This window comes from Falco peregrinus, chromosome 10 (genome assembly GCF_023634155.1).
Source record: "Falco peregrinus isolate bFalPer1 chromosome 10, bFalPer1.pri, whole genome shotgun sequence".
Taxonomy (NCBI): Eukaryota; Metazoa; Chordata; class Aves; order Falconiformes; family Falconidae; genus Falco; species Falco peregrinus.
The window spans coordinates 5,824,112-5,839,501 of NC_073730.1; the positions used below are offsets into that span (position 1 = coordinate 5,824,112).

Consider the following 15,390-nt stretch of genomic DNA (forward strand, 5'->3'; position numbering starts at 1 on the left):
CACAGAGCCTATACTCACCCTTGCAAGCCTCACACATGCACTTCTCTAGGCAAGAGCTCCAAGCCTAGACGTAAACAAACAAAACTCAGCTCCTCCAATGCGTGTCTGGTTCACTAAGACACACCAGTCTAACAAATACACTGAGAACTGCAAGTCCACCTGACTCCTCAATTCACAACAAAAATCTACAGACAACTAGCACTGTGGCCTGTGAACAGAAGCTGCTAACAAGTTAGCAAGTCCGCTGAAAGCTTAAGTACAACACATTCTCTAAAGGCCAGGCAAGTTTCTGTCATTTTTAATTTACAAGGGAATATCAAATTACCCAAATCCAAAGTTACTAGTATTGCAAGACATTACTCTTAGTATGACACTCTCAAAAACATTTGGCAAGCTACTCCCAAGGACTTAGTCACTTGAGTGTTTAAGCTTGATCCTTTCAGTGGCAGAAAGTTTTGCTTAAACAAAACCCCAAGTTAAACCCTCTATTGATCAGCATTCCAAATATCTGTGTGCTCTGCATTAGATAATCCACCATTTTAATTTACTTTTTCAACATTAAAAAAAAAAGCTTCTGTCCCTGGAGAGAGGAGAAGAAAAGACTGCTGGGTCCACTCCTATTTAACATGGCTTCTTCTTCCTTGGAATGAGATGTGGTATTTATATCCTAATCTCTCTACTCCACAAGTTTCCATTTATATTTAATTTGAGTCACAGATAGCACAAGTTTAATGGTTTAAAACTAGACTGCCACGCATAATTTACAGACCACACCACAACAGAGAATTCCATTCTCACTTGTGAAACCTACAGCAAGAATAGCAGGTGGTGCTATAGCTCCAAGATTAGTGGTAAAGTTAAGTGACACTTGCACAGCATGGGTGCTGCCTGTACTCAGCCCTAGCAGACAAATACCATTAGTCCCCCACTTTTGTAAATCCCATTTTAAAAAGTTACAAAACCACTTCGAAGTTCCAAAGTTACAGCAAGGAAATTAGCTATTCTGCAACATACTGGCTCACAGCCAAACTGGATAACTGAAAAACAATTGACAGCTATTGCCATCACATAAACAGGAGACCTTTTTATAGGAACAAGAGATACCTTTTTACTGGCCAGCTTTTCACTAACTGCTACACAGAGCCAAAAGTATAAGATCTGGGACTTCATTTACTAATCCCTCCTTCAGTTACAGTAAGGTAAGCAATTTGAACCTACCATAAACTTACCCAACAGTAGCAAGCCTAAAAACTAGGCAAGTGTTTCATGCTTATTTTAGGAAAGGTCTTCTCATACGATCAGCATCAAATGAGTTACTAATGCCCACTTTGAGGCTTTTTTTTTTTCCAGTAGGTTGGCTGAAGTGTTCCACAGTTTAGCTTTAATCTATGAAAGACCTTAAATCAGTCCACATTCATTCCAATTAAACTTTGAAAAATGAGCCTACTGATTTATAATTGCCAGCCATTGAGGGACATTAAGGAAAGATAAATGAATTACAGTCCTTGCAGTGTATCCAGATTTATGGGCCCTTAATTTGATTTTCACTACGTTTGGCACAGAAAGCAAGCCAAGACCTGTCCCAGTGATGGGCAGAATCATGCCTGTCAAACTTCAGATAAAGTCAGCAAAGAGAATGAACACTGAAACATATGCTAAAATAGAGGCACATACTATAAACTTTCTTCTCAGATACAGATGCTTTCCCAGAACGGAAAAGGCCAATGTGAACAAGGAGAAAGTTTCAATCCAGCAGTTAAACCTCATCATACCAACTCCACTGCATGAACTATACAGTAAAGTAGGTATATTAACATCCTGGTCCCAAGTTACTCACAAATGCATACATACAAAAGAAAAACAAAGAACTCTAAACAGCCTAAGTTTCTTAATAATCACTGGAAAAGGGATTTCAGGCATAAAAGTCAAGAAGGTACCACAGTAGGAAACACAGGCTCTTTATCATTCTTTTTAGGTAACCTTTCAGACCCAAACCCCTTTCACACCCACAAAACACTCCCCAAATCCCTTTAGTTTGAATCTCAAGCCATCTTAGATACATGCACAAAGAGTTCTTCAAAGACAGCTCTCAGTCTGGACTACATTGGTGGGAAGCAAAGCCCTGGTTAGAGTTGCTCAGAGGCAGAGACATCCTACCATACTACTTCCACATAAGACTCTTGGGTGGAAATACTAATTTGAACTTATACAATGCTAAACACCGGGACACTGTCAGTGTGTTTTCAGTTGGCTATCTACAAGTGCAGCTGGGCACAGCACTGAGGTTTCATCCTTGGGCTTCCTGCTTGTCCTGGACCAAGGGCCCCTCATGAGGCAGTGACTTCATTCTTTACATTTGTACAGCAGACAGAAAGCAGTTCTGACTGCATCTCCTGGTGCCAGTTCTAAACATATGCAAAAAACCCCCTAAAAGCTCAACAGAGCCTCCCAGTGCCACACAGACAGCCTAGAAAGAAACAGCCTTGAAAAATGCATAAGGGAGTCATACACCCTTGACCAACTGTCTTTCCAATTCTAGAAAAAGCATAAGTAAAGAACAACAGAAGTTATTTTCTACAGAAATACTGTGAAATCCCCAACACTATTCAACTGAGGGGCTTAAACAGACCATCTGGATTCATGCTTTTGAAAGCTCAAGTCACATTATGCTCAATCACACACACCTTTAAGGCTCTGATCCAAACCCCTCATGCATTCATCACAATACACACTGTAGAACAAGACAAAACAGATGTGACCACTACCAGAGGGAGCATCTTTTTTTCCCCAGACACACATAGCCATTGTACCAACCAGGACAGGGCAAACAAGTATCATCTGTCCAGCCAAGGACGACAAACCAGGTAGCCTCCACAGATAATCCCTTCATTCTATCCCACAATTTCAACCATCCAACATGATTCTCTTCCTACTTCTTCCATCAACGATTGCTGTAACAAACTTGAGTGTAAACTTAAGTATCAACAGCTGAACCTCTCCTAAAGGTACCCAGCGAAATGAACTTCTTCCTGCAGAACTATGTACCTCAATAACAACTATACAGGAGTAAGATCAGTTTCTTTCTCTGGAAACCAGTTGAAAGTTTTGTCTGTCTCCGGGTTTTCCTTCCATTATTGCTTTGAATACAGAGCCTGTTATAACATACCAGGCAACTACGGCAAGGAAGTAATCTTCAGAGTTTAGAAAGATTTTAGCCCTCTTGTAAGTCTCACTTATTTTGATGTAACACTTCACTGTTACAAAGTCTTCCCACAAAAAGAAGAGGTTTAAGTTAGAAAGATAAGAACACCTGAGCCACCACAAGTTACTTTCTTTGGTGAAACATGGCATCCAGGCTGTAGACACACTGGGCAGTCCATCTATAACACATTTATCTGCAGGGAGTATTACTTCTCTCCGATCAGTATTTCCTCCAGATAGCAAATGTTTCCTCTTAACCGCGGTAAAGCTAAGAGAAAGGTTTGAGAATATCCTGGTTAACACACAGAATTCCTAAAGGTAGGAGATGCCTGGCTGATCAAAAATACATTTCATATCTTGAATTTTCCTCCCCCTCATTTAAATCCTCCAGTTTGGGTTGCAGGAGTAATGCTTTGAAGACTTACTGATAGGGTCCGATAGAAAAATGTCAAAAGAGACAAATATCTAGGGCAGGGAACAAAGCTGTCTAAACATTTAGATTAATTGCCTTAAGAGTTTAATACATCTCTGTACATACCACTTAGCTCCTAGTACTAGGGTGCCCCCTCTTTCTTTGGAAAGACCTGTCCCCTGCAGAAAGGGGTCTGCTATTATACACTGATATTTATACAATAATCTCTAGCTTGCTGCTCATATACTACCTGTATCCTTGGCTTATCATCACTGCAGTCAGAGCTCATCTCCCATTGAGTAGCTTAGAAATGCAAATAGATTTAAAATAATCAGTTAAAGTGCAGTGAATAGGAGGGAGATTACTATAGCTATAAATTCACCTTAGGAGTCCTGGAACGTAATCAAGACTATACGACAACATAAGAGCATGACTGATTTCTAGATCTGTCACCTCCTCTTGCTTACTCATTAGTTCATCCATGTGTGTATGCGCAGAACAGTAAGACTTGACAGGTGAAGCGATTAACACAAGGTAATGACATCCCTGGAGAATTCATGCTTATAATTCCCTGCAATTATCCTACAATAACTAATAACTCCTCTTATTTTTAGTATTTAACATGCTTACAATATGGAGTAAGTGAAGACAGCTGGAGAGATACATACACTTAAGGCTGGAAAAAATTATAGCGATTCTGCTGAGCAAGCACTCAGCGCCACCAACCTGAGACACTTCAGGGTTACCTCTCTGTCCCAGGATGTTTACCATCTAAAAACAGCCCCAGGCATTAGCAGATGTGCAAGAGGGTTTTTTTTGTTAGAGAGACTTAATGTGATATTATTAGAAAGCAAAAGCCCACGAAACATAAAAACAAAGTGACAGCTGCCAAGAGAAACATGAATGCACCTAGGGAACATCACCTGCATGTTGTTGAACTTCATTTGTGATACTAATAATTAAGTTCAATTGTCTTTCAGTAAGCAATGGCGCTACTTCACAGATATAGCATACACCCTCCATCAGGTAGCTGAGCTAACAAAGTTTTAGGACAAAATATATATATATAATACATATGGTAGTGTCTAACTTCATTTCAGATCCTGACAGTTAGTAAGGCCTCTTTTTAAAGAGATAAAATTCTCCCCAGTTTTATATTCTTGTATTACCCGATATTATCAGTGCTCTCACAAAGCATTCAAGATGAAAGAACATGTGATCATATGAAAGTAAACAAAGTTAAACTTGCAAAAGTATTTATGCAACACAGCTAAGCTAACAGCATTAAAATTCTGGCATGAAAATATGAATTTTAAAAAGTCATGAGCTGTTGCATTTTGTTTCCCTTGAAAACAGGAATAAAAAACCCGAAATTGTTTCATTATTAAAAGTGACCTTCCAGACTCCTTGTACCCTTGGTTTCAACAGAAGAGACCGTTGGATAAAAAAAATTGGGGAGTGTGCATTCAATTAACTGTGCACACATACAGAAGCCATGCTAAGTTTGCCTTAGAGACAACTAACTATTGCAGATGATGGATACATTTTGGAGGGGAAAAACACATCTGTTATTTTGTTGGAAAAGTATTTAAGCTTTAGCTGTTTTAGCCATTTTCAATCTTTTTCAAAGTAAGAAAATGTTTTACTATTGCCAAGGATTTATTTTTTTGCCACATTGCCACAGGTCAAAAAGAAAACAAAATATATTAAGAGAAAGGACTTGCAAACACCTTCGTGCAAAAAAACATGCAATAAATTTGAGCTTGAAAGATCAATGTTTTGGAAAGTTCTGAACACATCAAAACAGGATTTCTAAATAGAAACTTCTGCAGGTGCTGAACCTCACCTTTTTCTCTTAGAAAAAGTTATAAAAGTGCAAGAAATAGGTATTTGTCAGAATACCTGACTACAACAATATTCTGAATGCTTAAGCACAAACCTATAAACATACAGTTTTCTTTAGGTATAAACCCCCTCCAAGAAGCTCAAAAGTCACCACAGCTTGAAGGCAGGAGAAAAAAACCCTCACAAATCTTATGAGTGAAGCAAGCGAAGAGGGTTACATATGGTTAACTATATGCTCTCAATATATTATGAAATTATACTAGTACACCAACTCTAAGGCAATATCTGTATTAACTAACAAAGTACCTAGTCTCTCTGCCAGAACTTGCAGTATGTAATAAGTAAAACCTGTTAATAAAATTGTGCAATAAAGTTACCAAGGAATATTACATTCCTTTAAACTTTCAAGCAAAAAATTTGAAACAAGCACTCTGTCATATACAAAAGAAGCTTTTTTATTTTTAAGTTCTTAAATGTTACAGGCTATGGCTTACTAAGTGAAATTGCATTTACTCTGCAGTCATCTTTACTAGAACCAGGTTTGAATTAGGAAAGTAAAAAAAGGTAGTGTTCCTCCCCAAATAAAGACTGTTCATATGACTCAGTTATGTGCCGTACATTGTGGAAGTGTTCCAGGGCCTGAAGTGTTCTTTAAGTTCCATTTGTACTTAAACGGTCATGTGTTACAGCATCAAAAGAAACTACACTGAAGTTTGAAGCTCTGATAATGCAGTAAAGCAGAAGAGGGTTATTAATACGGCCACTTAAACCCTTCTTCTCAGCTTCCAAACTAGCACCTCATGCTTTCTTCAGTTTGGATACATCTTCTCAACCAGCTTAACGCAAGCCTTTTTTTCCCCCCCAAATAGTAGCTCCTCTTATTATCCACACAGAAAACTCCCTCCAGAAAAGAATACTTGTCACAAACGCCACCAGCTACAGAGAGGACCTTGGCACTTAGTAGAAAGGAAGCATCAGCTGGCTTAGTTTACTCTATGGGTATAGGTTTGTGACTGAAGACAGATTTTGGTAGTTTTCTAAAACTATCCTACTGACGGGTCTGCATTTTCCATGATTCTACCCACTGGTTTTCATCTTTCTTATCCCAATCAAGTAAAAAGACAGACTGCCATCAGACTTGCTGCTAAGTCCCCATTTCCCTCAAAATAAATGGCAAGACCAGACGCTAACCACTATGGCAAGGCAAGAACTGACAGGCCTGCACAGAGGTCTTTGGAGATGTGACAGTCTGCAGAGGAAGTCTTGGAAACGGAGGGAACACATAAGCAGGGACACAGGGAATCTGAAATAAGCCATGTGTCCCAATAGGTTTCAGGATGTTCCCAAGACTGTAGAGGATCTGCAGCCAAAATTAAATTTCTTTAGCCTTTAAAGAGATTCTGTCCATGTACATTATTACTAAAGCCAAGAGGCAGATACAATGAGATGGGAAAGGGTTCCCAGCTGCTTAAAATCAGTGGTGGGCCACTGTGCTATAGTATGTTAAAAACCAGAAGCTACACAATTTCCCTTCCCTTCACCCTTCCCACTCAGCACATGCAAACTAAAGGAGGTGTCAACAGCCCTTCCTTCTGGGAGAGTTGTTCTCAGTTTCAACTGGGAGGGGAGAAACCAAAGTCATCACTGACTTTATGGCACTGCCCCAAACACTCTTACACTTGAATCACCACAGGACTCCTCCCAGAAGAGCACCCTGCTAAGTTGTGCATGAACCTCCAGAAGCACTTCCTGCTCAATTCACCTCCTAGACAAAGGCAGCATTACCAGGAAATACCTTAATGGTCCTTCAAGCTGCACTGAATCCTGATGGAAGGTGTTTAATGAATGCTGATTAACAATGGCTAGAGCCTGCATTACTTCTGTAGTGGTCAAGCTTCTGAAATTCTTTGCATAATACTAAAGACTACAAGAAATTTCTTGAATACAAGAAAATAAAAGGAGATATTCTGAAGATCTGAGAGGTGTTTGTAGACTGAGTCACCATAAAGCAACTTGTACCAGCATTCAAAAAAATGAAAGCTAAGATACCTCAATGGTTTTGAGCAAGGCTTGTATCTTTACTGTTTAAGTAAAAATAACTGTAATACCTATTTCTCCTTTTTTTCCAGCCCTGAAGGATCAAACAAATAGTATGCTTCATAGTGAACAGAAGTGGAAGCGTGCCATTTTGTCTTCACCAAGACATTAAGTATGGAATATCTTGGCTCATTTTCCTTTGACATTAAGATATCATAATAATATCAGATATAATAAACAGTGTTTTCATCACTTTTCACAGGACATTATGCCTAGACTAGTAGGTCTTATACTCTACAAATGCAGCTTTACCTTTGACTCAGTTTTCCCCTGTAGTTAGTCCCTTTCCATTACCATTGTTGGTTCTAGTCAGAAGGCCATGGATATCTGTTGGTGGACAGACTTCAAACAGCTTGCTTTGGGATGATTCCGTAACCAGACTTTCAACCTATTCTGGACAAGCATTCTTACACCCTTTGCCTTTACATGGTTCAAGTTTGACCTTACAGTCACACTGTTGGGTCTGATGTTCTTCACATCCTTTATCAGAAACCATGACCTCCAAGAAAGCTTGTCCTACCTGTGTCCACAATCATTTTTCTAGGTTTCTGGATTATTTCTGGTATTATGTTTTATACATTGCCTGACATTAAAAATTTTAAGTCCCAAATGATAAAAGACTGTATACATGATTATGGAACCCTCTTGCATTCCTTGAGACATTCATAGAGAAAAAGGAAAGAGCAAATGTATTCTTTTATGGCACAGAATTAGTCATGGCATTTGATACACTAGAAGAAAAAAATTTGAGTGACAATTTCACTCCTTCCCCTTCTTTCAGTTTTCTCATCACAGAAAAAAAAAAATGGTTTCAAGAAGTTGATGTAATTTTACAGCAAGGAATCTCTACCTTCCCACATGCTTCACCAGTGTGAGACAGAACGGGAAGTGATTAAAAGTTGAAGCTGTCACATGTAAAGAGTAATTCTCCTTAAAACCCACATGTCCTCTGCCTGAGATTTCCCCAAACACACCTTGCCTTTCTCTTTGCAGAGGTAATGCCTGGCTAACACATCACTTAAATGAACTGGTAGAAAGCAGCAGAAAGCACCTCACCCACTGAAACACAAAGCAAGTTACCTCTCGTTTGTTTCTCCTGGCAACTTTGAGAAATTCCATAAGGATCTGCAATTGGGCAGCATGGGACTCCTGTAAAACAGTAAATAAGGAAGTGTAACTCTTCCATACGCATTAAGAGAAAACCATTAGTTTTATCTACAGAAATCCAACTTAACACAGAAACAGCTTTCACTTAGAGGTGAGGAAGAGAAAATAGCTTAAGGCAGTTTTAAGAATGGTAGTTTTACTTTGCCTCACAGGTTTTAAGGTGTTATTTGACTCACAACAAGTTTTTACATGAAGGCAGAAATTGTAACACCTCTTGTTTGTGCATTACTGAAGACTAGTAAGTTGAGATGTGTTTCAGGTTTTTTGGCTGCTGCATCTGAAATTGGTTTTGGAATACAGGTTCCTCACAGACCCACCTTTACTCTGGAGAATCATTAGCATCCACTTCATGATTAACAGACTAAATCATTAAGTATTTTATATAAAAACACCTCCCCTCAAAATTAACATTTCTGTTAAGCGATTTCTGAAGATTTCTCCAGAGTGGAAGAAAACAATAAAGCCACTGATGGAATTAAAACACCCCTTTCCAATCTTTCTGTAACAGGTCATTTTCCTTAACCATTGGCTTAATATTTTCACCCAAATTGGCCACAAACTTGACAGGACAAGATAAGAGAAGCACAGGAGAAAAGAAATAAAACCTATATTCCAGCATTAATATAGCCCTAATCCTATTCCAGCATTCCGAGACTTATTTTCACAACCTACCAAAATATTTATTGTTAAAGGACTGTGAACATACACTCAAAAAGAATGAAGACTTAGAAGCACACAGAATCAATAAAAGGAAGATGGGACAGGACAAGTAAAGAGATTAGGATGCAAGACTACTGCTTTTCCGAGGTTATTTTCTTCTTCCCCACCCCGTGACAATAACAAAAGTGAAGCAAGTAAAACTAGAAAAGTGGTTTTAAATTGTTAGTGTCAGATGTGTTTTTAAGGCTTAATATCCTTAAGAGATATTTCTGCTCAGAAGCATCCATACTTCCATAATCAGTCCTGTGCTGCCTTTGTTTCAGATTTGACACAAGAATGCTTAAGAAAAAAAAGAGGTTTTACTCTGAAGTCAAAAACCATACTCCCACCATAACTTCATTGAACCACAATTAAAAAAAGTTATTTACAAGACCCATGCAATAACATAACAGAAAATTTTTGCTAGTAGTCAGTAAACATTTTTGGGTTATTTTCCTTCCGCAAGAACCACAAGTTGTGTAAATATTGACTCTGCAAGAGTAAGATAAGCCATTCCCAAATATGACTTTTCATCACCCGTTTTAAAGCTCCATTAAAATCCACCCTCCTACCTGAATTTCACTAGGCCAGATTTTGTCATCCAGTTTAGTTTAGAAGGTACTGGCTCTCCTAACTAGAAAACAGTCACTTGAGAACAACAGCATGGAATGGCCAGATGCATGAGAACTATCCTAAACCAACTACATTTCAGTTAAGTCTTAGGAACAGCTCACTTCATATTGTATAAATCTTCAAACCAGGCTCATAAACAAGACATCTGAGCTTTTCTTTCAAGCATTAAATACTAAAAAGTCTTCAGAGATGGCACTCATTCAGATTCCATCAATTGTGGCAGATACTAGAAGGTGTTATCTTTTTCACATGTTCATTGAGTTTATTCCTTAACCTATATTTTGGACTTCATGCTTACTACCAAGAAATATCTGATATTTACTTGTGCAACAGTCAATTAGCAAGCATTTTCATGTGCACTTCCCTGTTCTGCTACCCATTTCTCTTATCCTTTTCCATTTTCCCCTGCTTGCTTATATAACCCAGTCATGTCAGCAGCAACACTAAGCACGTTATGGGCATTCCAGTTGAAAAGTTACTTTGCTACAAAGGTCAGCGAGATGGTCAACTTTTCAACACCAAAACGCAAGAGAAAATTCTGACTCATTTGGAAACAGAACCTTACTTCAAGAAAATCAAACCCTGAAAAGAGAAAAACTAGACAATGGTGTTCATTTAAATAAGACAAGAGAAACTTCTTACTGCTTCCAACTGCTTCTTCTTTTGCACCAGCAGCTCCAGCATGAGGTTGACATTAGCCAAGTCAAGATTGTCTTGATCAGTTCCCAAAAAATCTTGAATTATCTGCCACCTATGGCCATTCTAGAAAGAACAAGAGATGTTGGAGAGACAGTGAGTTGAAGCCACCCAGGGCTATATCTAGCAACAGATACTAAAAAGAACACTACAATAACTTCATCCCTTCACAAAATTTCAAAACAATTTTCAGGAATCAAAATTCTCAATTCTACCACATGTATAGGATATAGCTCTTCTGTCTGCTGTGTAACTGCTTATCTTATTTGGGAGATATTTGTGCTTCATGACAGCGCAGCTGCTGCTGCTAGGAAGAGATTATTTCACAGCCACAATTTTATCTGATTTGTGCCCTAGTTTCTGAGATGTTTCTATGGGGAGAAAGAAGAAAAATGTTTATATAAGCTTAGTTGGATTACATCTATCTGAAATACTGTTAAGTGGCGATACCTTTTAATTTTTTTAAGCTAAGTAATAGGTAAGCCCTCATGCTAAATTCAAATGGAAGAAGGTAGTATCAACTTATCTTTCCTGCTTTCACCTCCCACACTACTTCTCTTAAGAGTATTTTCACAGGAAATGTGAGAACTGGGAAGAAGATGGAGCTCAGCAGGTTGATCTCATTTAACCTGTTAGAGCTGAGGACTCCTCAAGGAGCCAGCATACTACTGTGCTGCCCATTCTTCCCTACAGGCTGCTTGGTCTTCTTGTCAGTAGAAAAGTATCTTTTAGTACAGTAAAACCCAAATAATAGGTTAATGCTAATACAGCCTTACATCAAAAAGCCTGAGGAGCCAACAGGAACAGCTCAAATGTCTTTCCCTTCTAAGAAACAAAGCTGGATTAAAAAATCCTGTTCTAAAAAAGCTATGACACTAGATTAAGACATTTAAATTTGCAAGTAGTAAAAATACCATCCAGTCTAAACCAGACATTTTCTCAGAAATTGCAGCCTATTTGTATCTACTCAGTTAAGAAAAATAAAGTGTAACAACATCCATATGCAACAATTTACACAACTCAACAGAACCTGTGGAAGCCACACAGGTAAAAAAAAAATCATCAATCTGGAACAACCAGAAAAAAATGTAATTTATAAGCAAGTCAACAAGATTTGAGACAAACTAACATATTAATGTACTACTGCTCCACTACTTGAAAAATTTCAAAGATGCCTTAAAGTAATTTCTTCATAGCACAAACCCATGACCGAGAAATGGTGCATTTGCTACAGCATGTCTTGAATTACTTCTCTTAATAGCAGAAGTAATACAAGCAGAGAATAAGCACATTAAGGAGCTGGTACAACAGCAAGGTTTCCCTTTTTAGAGATGTCTGTATTTTTTATTTACTGCCAAGAGGTAGACAACATCGTTTTGGGCACGAAGTCATGGTAGATTTCCATGTACTGGCAGTTATCCAGAACAGATGCATCTACAGGCATGGCTTTTAAAGGTGCACTATGAGAGAGCAGAATCAATTTCCAACAAGTTACTGAACATACCTTCAGGTCAATTGTGTGCATTTTAAACCAGATATGGTTTATGCATATTTTATATTAAATATGGTGTATTCTATAATGAATATTAAAAACTTACTGTAACTAAGCAAGCCAATGAATCCTTAAAGCACCTAAACCATACAACTGCTGAAAACATTGGTTTCTGCAACACAGACCCTAAATTAATAACACTTCAATGGAGGGGGGTTAACTGACAAAACAAGGGCTCTGTAATTGTTAATATTACTTTATAATGTTATCTGTGAATTACAGAAGTCAAGGAAGCCAGACATAGCAGGACAAATATGCAAGTTTCCTGGTTCATGTCATATATTCTTTTTGATCTTAATGTACAAGAGCATCCACTACTGCTGTACAGGGGTTTTCATGAACTGAGAACACAGATCACACTCTGATTCTATGACATGAAGCAAGTCTAGAAGATACCCAGGCAGTTTTATCTGGGATCACAGCCAGAACACCAGGACTCTGAAAACATCCTTCTCCCTCTTGTGGCTGGTATTTGCCTTCCTCCAATTTCCCTGTAGAACACGGCTTCTCGCACATGATCAGACAAGCGCGTGGCACTACTAGTCATCCATTACTCTCATTGTAGCTGTAATTTCGAACACTGAATGAAAATTATTACCTTTAAACAAGTGTTCTTCCATGGACAGTTTCCCAGGTTATATTCAATACACCATATGACACCTCGCTATGCCAGCGCAGCTTGCCTCTACACATATAATGCTGGCAGGAAGACCGCGAGTTAACAAGGTTGGGGGATCTAGTCCCACTGCCACTGATATTGCTATTATTCCCTCATGAAGCAAGCTAAAGCATCAGCTCAACAGTGTAATTTCTTTTAAGTAAGCCATGTAATGACCCAATTGCTGTACAAAATCATAAAATAAATATAAAGTAAGAAAGTTGGAACATACGGTGCTACTCACTGAATGGTCCAGTTTGAGTCTTTTCTCCTCAGATCTTTGCTTCTGTTTAAGAATAAGTTCATTGACTAAAAAAATATAAGTAATTAGGATGTCAGAGAAGGGATGGATTTAGAGTTAACACCACCAGTACAAAACTCCTCCTCTATATTTTTACTTTAGTTTAGTTCCACAGTAGGTTTATCAGTAATTAAAACAGTAGAACATGCCTCTGCTTTTGTCCTCACAGATTTATTCCTCAGTTTTTGTAAAGTATATAAATATTATCTTAAAATCATCAACTCATACAAAGCCTACACGTTCCCCAAATTGCTTCAGTTCCTTTTGCTAAGCACCCATGGTTCTTTGACAAAGTTTTTCAACTCCAAGGCAGAAGTATATCATAGAAGAGTATGCAGGAGATAAAACATTAACTGGTTTATCACAGGCTGAGAACAAGTACAGCTGAACAGAACTTTTTCCTTTAATCACTATGTGCATTTCTAAAGATATATTTTTGCTACAGTTTTATTTCACACCAATTTAGTGAATGGTGCAAAGAGAAAGATAACTTCAACCCTTCCCACACACACAAAAGCTCTTCCACCTCCAACACAGCCCTCAAAGCCCTGAACAGGCACATGGAAGCAATGTTCTCCAGCCTAACATATACTTCCAGATCTGCCTCAGCATCATCTTTGGCACAACATCTCTGGATCTAAATCAGGATGCTCATTTCCTAAGCATTCCTTGGCAGGTGTGGCTTTTGATCTATTTACTATTAAATGGGTGGTATCCTAGCACATGAAATCAAGATTTGATTTAGTTTTGATATTCCACATTGCAATGTGCTTCCTTTGATGTTTTCTTCCCATAACTAAGTTTTAAGTTCTATTTCCAGTTAGGAATATTTCCTTCTTCTGTTTACAAAGCAAACAATTAGGATTGCATATAGGTATGGGCATGAATATTTTCTCTCCAATTTACACATATATACATCACATGGACCTTACTACAGTAGCCAAAACAGCACAGGATGCAATTTGCACACACACACACACCCCCCCCCAGTGCCCATGCTTTGTAAACAGGGCATGTTCTCAATAAGACAGACACCGGTGCAAAAAAACACAAAAGTAAATAGAGATTCAGATCTCTAGCCATCAGAAAAACATCTTCATTTTGCCTTTCTTAGCATGTAAACAGCAAGTCAGTGTCACTACTTCAACTCAGCATACAGAACTACTAGAGGTAGTGGAGTATTAACCGTTTACACCACTAACCACTCTTTTTAATATATAAAACCCACAGTTGACCACAGGGCTGATGTTTGGATTTTGTTTTCAATATCCATAAGCTAGCTGTTTATAGAACGAATTTATAAATGCCTGACTCCTTTAAAAACTAAGGTGTTTCTCATGCAAACAAGCCTAGAGCTCACCTAAGAAGTTGGGATAGAGATGATCTATGTTGTCCACAACATAGTTGCATTTGGGACATCTGTTGTTGTCCTCCAAGCTCTGGTGAATACATTTATAGCTGTTTAAAAATGTAAAAAACAAGAAACAAAAACAAGTGAGCAAACATGAAGGAACAGAACATAAGCAAGTAAGTAAGTAAAATCAACCTTTTATAACAGGTACTCTGCTTTGCCAGCTAGCAGCTGCATTGCCAAGATCCTACAGTGGAGTCAAAGTGTTCCAACATTAACTCAGAGCATGCTACAGCAGAAAGACAGCAAAGTTTCTTGGCAAGGATTACAAGAGGTATTTATGTACTTCACTCTTACTTCCCTGAGGATTGTGGCGACACTGGATACTTCAGCCACGCTTCCCTCCCAAATTCATGCCCCTCTTCTACAGGTAACAGACTGCATTATCCAGAAGCAACTCTTCTAGATTAGCCAAATACTTAGCAAGTGACATTAAAAGCTATTACACATTTTGGGAAATTGAGCAAACACCTTCATCACCTTCTCACATTTCCCCCCCCCACTCTCTGGCTGTTATATTCTCACCAGAGACTTCAGAGGTGCTCACTGTTGAGCTGTTAGCTATCCGAGGGACAGAGTAACTACAAAATGCACTATAGTACCAGATTTAAGCATCATATCAAGAACCTAGCTTGATGTCAACTGCTGGTAAAGACATGTGACAATGTTGCTCTGCTCTTTCTAAATAAAGATATTTGAACGCTTCTCATCTTGGACT

The 15,390-nt window shown here is 38.4% G+C and overlaps 1 protein-coding gene across 2 annotated transcripts in view; it reads right to left on the bottom strand.

Moving 5' to 3' along the window:
* The window catches only part of COP1 (COP1 E3 ubiquitin ligase), a 127,711-nt gene that overhangs the window by 104,910 nt on the left and 7,411 nt on the right, over positions 1-15,390 (bottom strand). The window contains exons 3-6 of one of the 2 annotated variants that reach the window (XM_055815075.1): positions 14,622-14,719; positions 13,205-13,269; positions 10,697-10,816; positions 8,636-8,704 (exon numbers count right to left, since the gene is read on the bottom strand). In XM_055815075.1, coding sequence (XP_055671050.1) covers positions 8,636-8,704; positions 10,697-10,816; positions 13,205-13,269; positions 14,622-14,719 — 352 coding nt within the window. Of the gene's footprint in view, positions 1-8,635; positions 8,705-10,696; positions 10,817-13,192; positions 13,270-14,621; positions 14,720-15,390 lie in introns of both variants that reach the window. The other variant, XM_055815074.1, reaches the window with a different exon arrangement.